Source organism: Marmota monax, unplaced genomic scaffold (genome assembly GCF_021218885.2).
Source record: "Marmota monax isolate L192 unplaced genomic scaffold, Marmota_monax_Labrador192_F-V1.1 WCK01_AAM20220418_F8-fsc00004, whole genome shotgun sequence".
Taxonomy (NCBI): Eukaryota; Metazoa; Chordata; class Mammalia; order Rodentia; family Sciuridae; genus Marmota; species Marmota monax.
The window spans coordinates 32897219-32911725 of record NW_026692881.1 but is presented as its reverse complement, the minus strand read 5'-3'; the positions used below and the strand labels follow the sequence as shown (position 1 = coordinate 32911725).

Sequence of the window (14507 nt, the reverse complement as noted above, 5' to 3'; positions counted from 1 at the left end):
AGAGGGGCTGATGGGACTCTGTGGTGGCACCCAGGCTCCCAGATATCCAGCTCTCCTGGGAGATGTCCAGTGGAGCCCTGTGACCCCCACACACCCCAGCAGAGGCAGCCACTGGGGGCTCAACTGCCACAGAAAAGAGGAACATGGGGGAGAGAGGATTTTTTTTTTAACTTTTCATTTTGTGGTACTGGGGATTGAACCCAGAGGTCCTCTACCACCAAGCCACAAGCCATACCTCCATCCCCTCTTTAAAATGTTCTTTTGGGGGGGTTCAAGATAGTGTTGCTAAGTAGCTGAGGCTTGCCTTAGACTTGTGATCCTCCTGCTTGAGTTGCTGGAATTGCAGGCCAAAGAAAAGCTTGAAAAAAATAACTTTTATCCACCTAATTTCGTAACTCATGCATGCTCAACCAAAGAAACTGGACACTAACCCTGTCGTGGCTCCATACCTGGAGATAATGACTAGATAACATTTGCCCTCTAGATGGTCCATCTTTTCCCCCATATAGATCCACAAATGTGCACTGCAGAACGAACGTGGCGTCATGCGGTTCAACTGTTGAATGTAAAGAAAGTTCATTCACATCCTCTGGTTCAAAATGATTTACCTGGGGGCTGGGGGTAGAGCTCAGTTGGTAGAGTGCTTGCCTTGCATGCCCAGGCCCTGGGTTCAATCCCCAGCAACAACAAAAAAAAGATCTACCTGGGAGGGAGAAAGAGGCACTAACCGTCCTCCTAAGGCACAGTTGGTGCTACTCCAGGACCCCTGGGGTACCAGAACCCATGTGCTCAGGTCCCTGATGGCCATGGTGTGTATTTGCGTTAACTGCACACATCTTCCTGTATGCTTTGAGTCATCTCTAGGTCACTTATAACAGCGAATGTGTGAATCACTGTCACGCTGTGTCTCTTAGGGAGGAAGGACAAGGAGGAGGAGCCTGCACGCGTCTGGCACAAATGCGTTTTTATTTTTCTGAATATTTTTGTTCTGCGGTTGGTTGAATCCACGGGTGCGGAATCTGCGGATGCAGGGGGCTGATTGGGAATTCCCAGCAAGTCCCTGGGAAGGGCCTCTGGGTTCTGTTTCACTTTGGGAAACTGCCTGTCAGGGGCCTGGCTGCCCCCTGGGAGAATGCGCCTCAGCACCGTCTGCGACTTTCTTCCCAGAGGCTCCCTCGAGGGCCCTGTTTTCCCAAGTGAAGGAGACGAAAGGTGTGGGAAACATGGCTGGGACCCAGGAGTTCACAGAGCACTGCTCGGCTTCACAGGGCTCCTAGCCCCCTGGCCAGGGGAGCCCCAGGTGCCCCCGGCTGCTGCGGGGCTGCTGTAGAGTAGTGGGAGTAGTGGGTGGGAAAAGCCTCCCTGAGGCCCGGGGCCTCTGCGTCCTGCTCAAGGCCTCTGGCTTGTGTTCAGGTCCCGCTGACTCGTGGTTCACAGTCCTCCCAGGTTTGTTCTTGGGAGAGGCTGTCAAGGGTCCGCGGAGGCTGTGGAACAGTGGGCAGTGGGAAGGGTGATTACCAGCCAGCAGGGAGACGGAAAGCGATACTACACACAAAACCACAGCACGGCGGTAGGGGGCCAGAGCGTGTGGGAGCCCACGATGCCACACACCACACTGTGGCCTCCCTGGGCTTGTAGGAGGGTGATGTGATCAGGGAGCCTCCTGACCCCAAACCATCAAGAAGAGTCAAATGATGGTCAGTGTACTGTGTGAGGAATGTGGTGTACAGTTTAAGAAGCATTTCATCAAAAGCAACATCTTAGAGGATGTTTGGGGTTTAAAACTTGGTTACATGGAAAATTCATGTGAGCAGAGAGAGTGTGCTCTGATTTAACTCGCAAACTTGGCTGGTCATACGCCCCACCCTGCTGGCTAAGCTGGGAGAGACAGGAGGTGGGCTGCAGCCCTCTCTTTGGTACTTCAGCCCAGAGGCGAAGGCTGCTCTGGACACCTACCAAGGGTTGGTTTCATCAGTGAATTTCAGATCTTTATGGGTCTTCCCCCCACCCCCCACCTTTCTTTCTTTTAAAGATCCACTGCTGCGAGGTGGTTCTGCTTCGATTCTGGCTCTTTCTGGTTTGTGGATTTGTTCTTCCATTCCTTCCTTTATGCTGCCGATATTGACTGAGGTCCTACTACATAGCAGGGACTGAGCTAAGGGCTGCATGAGCAGTCAGGAACTCAGCTCCTATCCTCCACGACTACAGACAGGGACAAACGTGAAGAAGGAAATGCAGTCGCCAAGAGATGGCCAGGAATGGCAAGGAGGGGCTGCTCTGAGCCTGCTGGTCCCTGGAGAGACCACTAAGACCTGAAAGACAGGGAGGCAGGATTTCCCAGGATGAGGCAAGACCCTGAGGCAGGCTGCTGGGTATGGTGGGGACATTCGTGTGCTGGGTACAGCAAGAGATGGGGATGGAAGCTGAGTTGGGAGGGCTTGGACCCATCAGGCTGCCATTTACTTGTGGGGATTTTGAATGGTGGTTATTTATAGGATGGGCCAGTTGGACTAATAGGGTTTGATTCTCTTGAAAGCTGTGCCCCTTGGCTGCACAAGAGAGAGCAGATGACTCAGTGTAGAGCTGTTTCTTTTTCTAGAAAGCCAACTCTGAACTTTGACCTCCTGACCAAGACTCACTGTTTGAATTGGGTGGCCTGGGGCTCAGGCCACCTCCCCCACAAGGGCTTGTCACTTCCCAGACGCTGAGCTCAGATTCACCATCATGTGTCTTAGGTTGGCCCTCAACACCAGAGAGGGAAGAGGTGGCTCATAGCCAGTCCTGCCCCGGGCCCCGGGTTCTGTTTCTTTGTGACGCTTTCGTGTCCCTGCCTGTGATATGGGGCTTCGGTAGCCCTGCTGCCTCCCTGAGCTGTCCAGTAAAGCAGTCGACCATGCCACACCTCAGTCCTGTCTTCGCCCCTGGTAGTCACAGCCTCGTTTCCTTGGTCTGAGCTCCCCTCCCCCAGCTTCTTTGACTTCAGGATTTAGCAGCTGTTTGAACTTGGACAAGATGCTTCTCCTCTCTGTGCCTTGATTTCCTCATTGATGGAACCGGGGATCCAATAAGGTGGTTTGAGGTGCAGTGTGGCCTGTCTGTGGGGCGCTTCCTTCAGTGCCTGGCTGCGTCCAGCCCTCTGTGACGGTCACTGTGTGTCCCCTGCACTGTACTGGGAAGCTGAACTTAAGGTAAGTGTGTGGTTCTTAACTGGGGGCGATTTTGCTGATGTGGGCCAGTGTCTGGAGACATTTTGGTTGTCACGACTGGGACACAGGTGCTACTGGCATCTAGGGACAGAGGCCTGGACTGCTGCTTAATACCCTGCAGCGCACAGGATGGGCCCCCAAGACAGAATTCTGTGCTCCATAATGTGGACAGGGCAATCCCGGCTCCACGTGACTTCTCCACACGTGGCAGGGTGCCGTACCCTCCCTCAGCCTCAGGTCCCACCTGAAAAGCAGCAACAATGTTCACATGGTTGTTTTTTTCTTAAGTACTGGGGATTAAACAGGGGTTTAACCACTGAGCCACATCCCCAGATCTTTTTTATTTTTTATTTAGAGACAGGGTCTCACTAAGTTGCTTAGGGCCTTGCTAAATCGCTGAGGCTGGCTTTGAACTTGCGATCTTCCTGCCTCAGCCTCCCGAGTGGCTGGGGTTAGAGGCGTGCGCCACCATGCCCCCAGCTCCACATTAGTTTTTGACACCTTGACAAGTTCCAGGGAGATGACAAGACTAAACCCCTTCAGTTTCCACGGTGCTTTTGCAGGTGCATCTGTTTGGCCGTCAGGTGGTTTTGTGGAAGGAGGGACCTGGCACCTTGGCCTGCAGAGGAGGTAGTTCACAAGTTGGGGCTGCTGTGCCCAGCTCATTGTCATGAGAATGGGACCTCGAGCTCAGGGCCTCTGGCTCAGCTCTTCCTGTCACACTGCTTCCGTGACAGCCATTCCCCATGTAAAGCAGGAACCTTTGGAGACGTGGCTTCCCCTTGAGTTCTTATCTTTTCCCTCCTGTCCGAGGCACTGCCTCCCCATCATGGCTGCTGTAGGGCACTGTCTTTGGCATTTCGTGACCACCCTTCCCTCCTGCCATCCTGCCCACATTCCTCTCCCTTGCCGTCCAGTCCTCCTTCGCTCCAGCCGTGGCTGGTTCATAAGCATTTCCTTCACTTGCTGAGACTCTGGGAGTCGGCCACAGCGCAGGGGACAGACAGGCACCGTGGACTGCACTGAGGGCAGCAGTGTGTCCTGCTGCTAACCGGCATGGCTGGCAGCTCCTCAGAGGATGGAAGAGGCTGCCCAGGAGCCAGCGAGCAGGAACCCGCTGAGCGTGAATCATCCTGTTACTGTGTCTCTGGGAATTTCAAACAAATTAATTTTTAAAATGAGTTTGAATTTTTACATCGGCACAGCATCGCTGTTAAGAAAGAAAAGAAAGTTCCTGCAACCCAGGAGGGTCCAATGCAAAGTGAAATCTTCCAGGCCCTGCCTCTCGCCACTCTCCCCACTAGCGGGAAGTCCTTTAGGTTGTCTGTCCTCAGGGTCGTGCCACAGCAAAGATGTAGAACAGAATTCTGCTCCAGCCAGTTTCTCAGCTCCGACTTATGCAGCTCTCTCCTCCAAAGCCCCGGGTTTGAATTTCACCACACACCTGGGTCTGTTCCCCTGGAACCCATTGTGATTTATAGAGGCAGACAGGTCTGGTTCATTGCCAATGGCGGCTTGTAATCCTCACTTTCTTGGGCCATGTAGAAGGACGGCGCAGGTCTGGAGGGAGAGGGGTGCTCTTTCTTGTCCTGTGAACTTCAGGGACCCCTGGCCTGCATGCTGCTGGGCTGCCCTCCCTGGGCTTCAAGGCTGCTGCTGCTCTGGACCCGGAGGGTTGGGTGCGGACGGCTGTCTCAAGAGGAAGTCCTCACCCTCAGAGGCTGAAGAAAAACATTTAAAAGGCTTCGGTGAGATGCAGCGCTCCTGGCCACATCCTTGACAGACAAAGGAACGTGCCCCCCTTTGGGGCAGTGTCATCTCTCTGAATTTCCCTAGAACCACAAAGTGAGAAACAAATGCTTCCTTTTTTGGCATCGATAAGGAGGGGTGGAGCAGCTGGCAAGTGGGGTAGAAGAGGGGCTGCCTGGCCTGCAGGGTCATCTGGGGGCCACTTCCCCCAGCCCCGAGCAGGACCTCAGCCTGAGCTCCCCTGCTTGACTGTGGCCCCTGCTCCCAGGCTGAGGTGGTGGCCAGAGCTGAGATTCAGATCATCCCTGCCTGGTGGTGCAGGAAGACATTTGTTACCAAAGATCAGACCAAGCCCAGAAATGGGTGTTTTTCCAGTGTGCTCAGCTGGAAAACAGCTTGTGGTTTTCCCTTCAAATGGAAGAAAAGGTGGCTCCTGCATCTACGTGGTCCTGTGCCTCCTGAGAGCTGGGGCGTGCAGGAGAGCATTTGAAATGCTTTTAGATTTTTCTTAGAACTTGAAAATGGCGTGCAGGGGAGAACAGGTGCTGGAAGAGCACTTAACTCTCCTTCCAGGGACCAAAGGCAAAGATAAAATGCCTTTTCTCTAAGTAAATGCCCAACCTGTCACTGGGCTTTGAATTTGAGTATCTTGACTCCAGGAAAAGGTGAACAGCCTGCCCCATGTGCAGGGCTCTGCTCCTACAGGCCTGGGGCATTTCCATCTCTCGCAGGGGCTCTCAGACTCTGTGCATGCCCAGCCCCCTCTCGAGTTCTGATTCCACCCTGGCCTGTTGTCCGTCTCTGGCGGGCATGTCTACAGCGAGGAATGCTGTCCAGCACTACAGAACCGTGCACACGTGCCTGCCCTGGTGCTTGGGGACAAGGGCCGGCCTGAGCTGTCTGACTCGTTCGCAGTCTGTGTCTGCTCTCGACCTCCTGCAGCACCTGCTCCTGCCTCAGGGAGGGAGAGCGGTCTTCATCTTGGGGTGGGCAGTCCCTGTTTGTGCCTCTCCTGTGCAATCTTCGGGTCCCCAGTTGATTCTGTCAATCATGCCAGGCGCACAGGTAGAGGGGCTTCCTCCTTTCTACTTCCTGTCTGTTCACTTGGCTGGGAAAGTAAGTCTGTAGTCTTGGTATGGGGGAGAGAGGACACATTCTAGAACTTTAACTGCTTAATTTGCATACAAAAACTAGACCAAATTTTTGAAGCAAATATGAAATCCTTCTTAAAAAAAAAAACTTTGTGCATTGAAGGATTATTTTTTTTTCCTCGTGTGGGTTGAAATAACCTGGCAGAGGGTTTTGAAGAGAAGGGAGATGCAGTTTTCATTTAGGTCCTCTAATGTGCTTGTCTTCTGAGAGGTCTTAAAATATTTATTAGGCTTCACATACAGTGAATCAGAGCAGTGATGGAACGAACGCTGAGCCCCGTTCTCTGTTGACAGGGGTGGGGGAGGGTGGGGTGCTTCTGTGGTCAAGTCCTTTCCTGGCGCAGTCCATTTGGAATAGTCCAAGATGCGCTGTGCTGAGATTGGGGTGGGTGTGGCACCTGGTGGGATAAGGACCCTGTGCTGGAAGAGTTGCCCTTGGGCAACTCTCTCTCCCCTCCCAGGCCCACCTCCAGCCGCCTGCAGGACTGGATCCCAAGGCCGTGCTGCTCAAGATTACACTGTAGGCATGCGGCTCACAGATGTGGAGCTGCCAGAATTTGGAACCTTTAAGCCACAGCTGTGTTGGCCAGGGCATGGGGTAGGCAGGGGCGGGGGAGATGCAGAGAGCAACTCAGCTGCCAACTTGAGTTTTCTGCTTCACTGGCTGCCTGTCCCTGGGACCCATCATCTGCTCTGACTCCGCTCCGATGCCTTCTGCCCACCTTGAGTCTCAGGCCAGACTGGTCTCCATTTTCTTCCCTGCAGACAGTTGAAGGATTCTTATCGTGTTTAGGTGCTGGTCACAGTTCACCCAGGGAAGCCAGCTCCCCACCAGAGTCCTGGTTTGGTAGAACCATCTGAGACCCTGAGGGCAGCTTTTTTCTGTATCTGAGCAGGACTGGGATGAGATGGGTCTGATGTTACTAGTGTCCTAGGGTGTGGTAACACGTGACCACAACCTGAGTGGCTTAAAACAGCAGCAACTTCTTCCAGGTCAGGAGGCTGGAAATCTGAAGTCAAGGTGTCGTCAGGGCTGTGCTCCTTCTGAGGGGCCTTCCTTGTGTCTTCCAGCTTGCAGATCGCCGTGGCTGCCAGCACACAGATCTCCACCTGTCTTCACATGGCCACCTCCCTGTGTGTCTCAGTGTGTCCTTTTCTGAAGAGGACACCAGTCCTTGGATGGGGACCCACCCTAAATGCAACGCGGCTTTATCATTGCATCCTTTACCAGCCCTATTTCCAAATAAAGTCACATTTTGAGATTCCAGGTGGACATACATTGGAGGGACATTCTTCAACCAGCTACTGACCTTTAAAGATATTTATTTTCCTCTTATGCACATGAACACACAGTTGAACATACCTGGGGTCATTGTTTTTAGATTTAATGTCATTGGTATTTAATATTCAGTCAGTTAACACTCATGGGTAGTTTTGCAAGCTCAATTCTTTTCAGACCTTATTTTTGATGACTGTGTATTCTGCCATGGGAGTGGCCAGTGCCTGGTGGTGTGGGCTGGGGAGCTACCCAGCTAGAGTTGGCACCCCTCACATCCCTTGCTTACTGTTGAAATGTGGCCCCACCACCACCAGTTCATATGTTGAAGTCCTATCCCCCATTACTTTAGAATGTGACTGTATTTGGAGATGGCCCATAAGTGGGTGTAATTAAGTTAAATGAGGTCATTGGAGTGGACCCTAATCCAACCTGACTTGAGTGTTTATAAGAAGAGGAGATTCAGACCCAGACACATACAGGGGGATGACCATGTGAGGACGGAGAAAAGATGACCATCTACAACCCGGGAGAGAAGCTTCAGAAGAAACCATCCCTGTTGGCATTTGGACTTCTGGCCTTCAGAACTGTGAGAGACTGTGTGTAGTACTTGTTATAGCAGCCAGAGCTGACCCATACACTCACCATCAGGCAAAGTACTGAGCCCCAAGCCCCCATTTCCTTCTCCGTAAAATCAAGGTCCTTGAGAATGTCTGAGAGAACTCACGGTCCATTGCCTGGCGGTGGTCACGTCTTGGTAGTGTTGGTCCTGGCCTGGTTCACTTCATCAGCCTCTGCTGTGCACACTGGGTGGTTTCTGGTCACTCGTGGAAAAACATTTATTGGATCCCTTCATGGCCATTTGTCCTAAGATAAATAACAATGTGGTCTGTGGCTGGGTACACTGCCTTTTCTTGGGATTGATTTTTAGGCGCCTCTGTGTCCTCTTGGCTGTCTTCCTGAGTCCACAAGGAGCTCTGCGGTGGGAGTGGGAAGCTCCTAAGCCCATGCCTGGGAGGCCCATTGCTGGTGGGAGTGGGAAGCTGGCTCTGGACCCCATGTAGTGCCATCAGGCTGCTCACAGCCAGAAGGATGAGGCCAGTGGAAGCCACATCCTTTCCTTTTTAAAATCTGTCTAGGCCTCATGGCCACAGCTGCTTCCTGGTGAGTCTGTGGCACTGGGAGGTGGGGAGGCCCCGGGGCAGGTAGCCTCAGCCTGAAGGACTTCTGGGCTTGCTGGGGCATTTCACACCTGCCGCAGCAGGGAGTGGCCCTCAGGCCCTTTTGACATAGTTCCTGCCCCTTCCTGCTGAGCTGGCATCCAGGAGGGATGGCGAGAGGGGCCCGCGGCCTCTTGGGATCTCCTGGTGGCCGTTGCAGCATCTGAGCACCCTCTCAGCCAGGCAGCCTCCTGCCTCCCCGCCCTCCAGCCCTGGGTGCCTCCAGAGCAGCCCTTTTTCTGTTCTCCTTTGAAGTCTGAGCCTCAGAGCCACTACAGACAAACAGGATGTTCCTCTCCCACACACGGAGACTTCGTGTGTGGGAGAGGAGGTCACACCGCATCCTGCCCTGAGTGGTGGGTCCCATTCACTGTGGATCTGGGGGCGTGAGGGGATACAGGCTGCATGCCCCGGGGGCCTCACAAAGCCAGTTCCTTTAGTCACACTTTGAACATCTGTTCTGGACTTTCAACTTATAGGTATCTAGAAGGTCCCTCTGGGGACCCTGTGCCCAGCAAGGCTGAACAGGGCAGGTGGTGAGGGACAGTGACACCTGCTTTGCACGTTTGTGGGAGGCCATGAAAGGGTAATGGCCTTCCTCATCTCAAGCCTCATCCCTGGCTAGGATTTTTGCATCTTCTGGGATTTTAAAAAATAGTTTCTCCAAACCTCAGCAAATCATAATCACACATAGGATTACAAGATTGCTTCAAAATAGATCAGTGCTCTAAAGAGCTTGGGCAAGGCTGGAAGGGCAGTTTAAAGAGCACCCAGCTTCCTTGAATCCTTCCTGGCCGTGGGCTGGACTTACTGCAGCATGACCTGGGTGGTTGGGTTCTCCTGCAGTTGCAGCCAACTTTGGAAAATGAAGGTATGAAGGCTGAAGGTTCCAGTTGTTTCCAAAGGCATTGCCCATCCCCCAAGTCGATGTTCTGAGATCTTAGAATCCATCTGATATTTAGTTTACAAAACTCTGTGTTGACCGAGGGTGGGTTTAAAAGATGTCAGGATTTTACCACTCACTTGACAACCCCGCCTGACGGTGAGCAACCTTCTAGGCTCTTCTGAAACTTTCTGCTTGTTGGAGCCTGTGTTTGTGCTGAAAGAGAACGCACCTTGGGTGCACTGTGGATGTTTAGATCTCAGATGTCCTGAAAATTGACAGGTGAGGGAGGGAAATAAAGGGCGAGGGCTTTCTTAAAAAGAGATTGTCCATACAGAAGAAAAGGATTTGCTTTCCTTCCCTACCCACGCTGCAGGTGAGGAGGAGGACAGGCAGCCTGGGATTGGTTGCTGGGAGTTCTGTTCTGCTACCTCCAGCTCTTAGAGAAATGCATCCCTGTATTATCTCTCCAGATATAGTGGCAATTCTTAAAGGGCCCTTTCATACGAAGGTATGAATCAGTGCAGCGTGAATCTGTTCTGCCGTGCAAAATAAAGACATATTTGTTCATGTGACTCTCTAAGCTATATGTTCCATTGAAATGATTGCATAATGACCAGGAAATTTGCCTCATCTAGCGCATGCCTTACTTTAGCTTTCTTTGTGTATTCTTTGGCACACGGTAGGTATTTAATAAATATTTGATAGGATGATTCATGGCCTGGATTAGCTGCAGCCCTCAGACTCTTTCTCTTTCCTCCTCAGATCTTCAACCTCATGAAGTACGACAGCTACAGTCGCTTCTTAAAGTCTGACTTGTTTTTGAAATACAAACGAACCGAGGAAGAGGAGGAAGATGAACCCGATGCTCAAACTGCAGCTAAACGAGCTTCCAGAATTTATAACACATGAGCCCCGAAAAGCCAGGACTACCGCCCTCACCAAGCAAAGGGGCTTGCTCTCAGGACTGTGTGGGGTTATCATTGCTTTGTTATGTGCAAGGACTGAGATGTACAAAACCCTTCAATGGGGTGTGTGTATTTTATTAACTGCTTGACCAGTAAGTTTTGCATGATGGCTAATCTTACATAAAAATAGCTTTGAAGTTTCAGTTCACAAAACAAGCAAACAGAGGTTCCTTCCACACTGGACGCTTGGGACATTTAATAGCTTGATTAAACTTCACGTGAGGCCACAAGGTGAAACCTACAGCCACTTTTACCTTGTAAGTCTTTGCCCGGCCTCTGTGGCAAGGGATTGTGTGTGTCACCAGATTCACTTGCAAATTAACTCGAGCATGAATTCATGTGACATCAGGCTCCCAAGGCTGTTGTCTGTCAGTTGTCTTTTGAGTTCAGTTCTTCTTGAGAGCAAGTTCAGTGCTGGACAAAGAAAATGAGTCGCTGACAGCCTAAAGATTTGGGGAGTTGCGTGTGAGCAGCACTAAAGGGTTATTATTTCTTGTGCGTGGGTTGGTCTTGGTTTTGCTCGCAATCCGTGACATTTCATGCCACACAGATAAATAGTTCAGCTCAACAGAAGTAAGATCTCACTTAACCAGGAAGGAAAAAAAGACAAATGGGAAATTGTTCAGGGTGCCCTTACCAACCCCAGGTGGTGGTGAACAGGACTATGGCATAGACGGGTCCTGATCATGGAGTTGGTAGGAATATACCCCTTCTCCCAGAGCCCGTGTGGGGACAAATCACAATCTTTCTCCTCTGCCTTTGCTGGACTTTTTTCCTCTGGCTTGAGACCTCAGGCAGGGAGTAGAGGTGCTGCTCCGAGCCTGCTTTTCTTGTTGGAGAGGCTGTGAATGGAGCATGGTGGGCCCAGTGTTCCCTGCCACCCCAGAGAATTCCTCCTCTACAGTGGAGCCCACCAGGTCCAAGCCAGGCTCGGTTCCCTTTACTTAAGGTCCCTGCCATCTGCAGGGCCTGCTGCTATTTCCCCAACGTGTTTGCCAAGCCTCAAACTCTGATTTGTACAAAGTAACCAGCCTCGGTTGCTTGTAAGCCTTCTAGGCATTTCCATTTGCAAAATTCCCTGATATTGCGGTGACTGTATAATTTATCAAACAGGACCTTTTGGAGAGAGAGGGGAGGTGAGTTCTATAATCTCCCTGGGATAATGCCCATTATAAACCATGAACTGGTTCTGTTCTGGATAAGCCAGTTTGTAGCCTCCCTACTGATGACCTTCCAACAGACAGTCCCCCACATTCCCTAGCCGGGTCGTCCGTCCACTATGGTTAGGTGCAGTCCTTCCATCTTGGGCCTGTGGGGAGGATGGCCTCTGGGAAACATTCACCACTGAGGACCAAGTAACCCCCCTGACTGTCCGTCAGAAGTAGCAAACATTGTCTCCGCTGCCTCAGAGCTTCCTAGACAGGACTCCTGCCTCTGCCTTCTCTGCCTGTCTGAGGACCTGGGCATGAGACAGTGATGCTGAGAAGGACACCCAAGGCTCCTGGACCAGAGAAATATGGTCACAGCCAAGCAGAATAGATGGGTGCATGCTCAGAGTGAAGATGCGAAACAACACGGCTTCTGCAGCTCGGCTTCCTCTGGATCGGGCAGAGTGTACAGGATGCGGATGTGCGCGGGGCATCCCACAGGTGCAGAGTGACGTGCGGCTGCGGGTGGCCCCCTTTGGGCTGGGAAGGAAGGTGGGCTGGAGGCCTCGCTCCGAGTTTCCCCCTTTCACCACTGGGTTCAGGGGCCCTTTTAGATGATGATCTTTTTATAAGGCCCTAGGTAAAGGAAACAGCCAGAAGGTTGTCTACCAAAGATATGCCACCCCTCCCTGACTTGCTCCTGCCCGAGCTCCTGCGTCTGTGCCACTCACGGAACTGAGGCACGTTCAGAGTTCAGAGTCCTGACACAGTCGCAAAAGGAAAACGGAAAAAGCACAGGGAATCCCTGCGGCCAGATGAACGCCTCTCTCCAGCCCTTCACTTCCATCTTTCTGTCTGTCCGTCTGTTCTCTCATCCATCCATCCATCCATCCGTCTTTACATTGGGTCTGCACTGGGTGAGGGATAGTGGTTTTTATTATTGATCAGGTCTAGTAAAGCCAACAGCTCAGGAGACGTTTTCCACTGAAAAGAGTCCGCTACGGTTCTGAAGAGGAGAAGGCATACTAGGTTGGGCAGGGTCACATGGGAGTGCACCAGGGTCAGTGAGAAGGCAGAAGGGCAAATCATGAGCGGGAGCCTTCATTGTGGTTTTGTTGGCAGAGGCAAGATGGTCAGCAGGCTGACTGGCTAGTTTGCATCATTTCACTGGACTCTGGGATGTTTGGATTGTCCCCATTTGTCTGGTACCTGGCCCTGGGGTGATTAGGGCAGGTGAATAGGGGCCCAGAGCAGGAGAGCCTGGTAGGGAGGTGTCACATAAAGGTTATATGCTCTGGGTTGGCTGTGCCTGCGGAGGAAGCAGCCAGCCCCTGGAGGGACAGCCCCTCTGGGGTCAGCAAGGCCCCAGATGCCCAAGTATCAGATAAAAAGACCCGCTTATAACACGGGCTCAGCCTGCAGGCCGTGGGTGTTCTGTGGTGTTTGGTGGGGCAAATGTTTTAAATCTTGCAGTCCAGATTCAAGCAGAGCCTGAGTGTCCTCTCCACTTGGCCACAGGCCCCTCTGTTCCCTAGTGCACTATAGCGGGCTATTCACATATTTATGTTAACCTCTAGCTCCGAGTTCGCACACTCATCTTCCTTATGTGGGGACACAGCCTGCTGACCTTTTCCTCTGACTCCCACTTGCTCAGCATCCCTCCTGATCCACTCTGCTGGCCTGCCCAGCTTTCTGAGTGGAAGTTCAGGTCCGTTTCCTCCCTGTGGTCCTGCCCCGTCCTGTGGAGCTCCCCCCGCAGGCCTGGTGGGAATCTCCAGGTGCCTCTTTCCCTTTGCCTTAGAGGAGATTTGAGATGAGAACACAAAAATAAAGGACATGACCCACACAGCCACATGCCTGTGAGTGGCTGAGGCTGAAGCCGAAGCCCCACCTGCCTCCTGACCCCGCTCCCTTTTTGGTCCGTCGAAGGCCTGGAAAGACCCCCGGAAGCCACCGCTGTGGTGAACACTGGCCTATGTGTGCGTATTCACTCATGTGACAGATATTTAACAAGCACCTACCACGTCCTGGGCCAAAAAGTAGATTCGAGGATGTTGCAAGAGGAAAGAAAGAGGCATGAACCCTGCCCCTCAGGGAGCGAATGTGATGATATAAGTTCTTTCCTAAAAACCGCCATAGGAAGGAAAGTGACCCCCCTCTGGGAGGGGGCTGGAAGGATGGGACCAGCTGGTTGTGCTCAGCTCTTAGCACACAAGCTGGGTTGTGACTTCCCCCTAAATACCAGGATGTCAAGCTTCATGTTGACAGTGATGTGAAGTTCCAAGCCCTCTATCCCAGGGATCAGCTTTTCATTTCAGCCACAGGTGAACTCCAGATACTGACTGGATGGTCAGTCAGCGGAGTCTCCCCCAGGGCTCTGCCAACCAGGTCTACACCCCTCCACGTGTCACGGAGTTGGGGGCTGATTCATTGGTACCCACCTCCCGGGCCCCAGCTCTGAATCTGAGAGGACACTTTGTTTACAAGCTTTGCAAACTACTAGGCAAGCAAAGTCACGGCTCACATTCCATCTGTGTTTACTTTCATTTTGGCTGTGGATGTTCTAGAACTTGCGTTTATTTAAGTGGTAAATGGTCTTGTACCCACAGCTTCCAGGGGTTTTTCAATGGCTTTTCTTCACGAGGTTAGCAGGCTGTAAAGGGATGGGGACTGGAGGCAGGAGAGAGGAAACTTCCATGTGGACATCGTCCTTAGACCTTGAGCAGAGCAGGGCTCTCCCTGGGCATTGCAAGTCCAAAGTGGCCCATGCAGAAAGCTGAGGTCCCTCTTGTCAGGGCCTTTGAGCCAGGGTTACAGGTGGCACCTGCAGTGGCTGCTACAGCCTCCCAGCTCTTCTAGGCATTTCCATTTGCAAAATTCCCTGATATTGCAGTGACTATGTAATT

At 52.2% G+C, this 14507-nt stretch overlaps 1 protein-coding gene across 4 annotated transcripts in view; it reads left to right on the top strand.

Annotated features, from left to right (window-relative positions):
* Positions 1–10951, top strand: part of Rgs10 (regulator of G protein signaling 10) — a 36799-nt gene extending 25848 nt beyond the window's left edge. For 2 of the 4 annotated variants that reach the window (XR_009227332.1, XR_009227333.1), the window contains 2 exons: positions 7178–7971; positions 10251–10389. Coding sequence is in view for 2 of the 4 variants with exons in the window: in XM_046450317.2 (XP_046306273.1) it covers positions 10251–10397 (147 nt within the window). In the remaining 2 variants the exon portion in view is untranslated. Of the gene's footprint in view, positions 1–7177; positions 7972–10250 lie in introns of all 4 variants that reach the window. The other 2 variants (XM_046450317.2, XM_046450319.2) reach the window with 1 other exon arrangement.
* The last annotated feature ends 3556 nt before the right edge of the window (positions 10952–14507 follow it).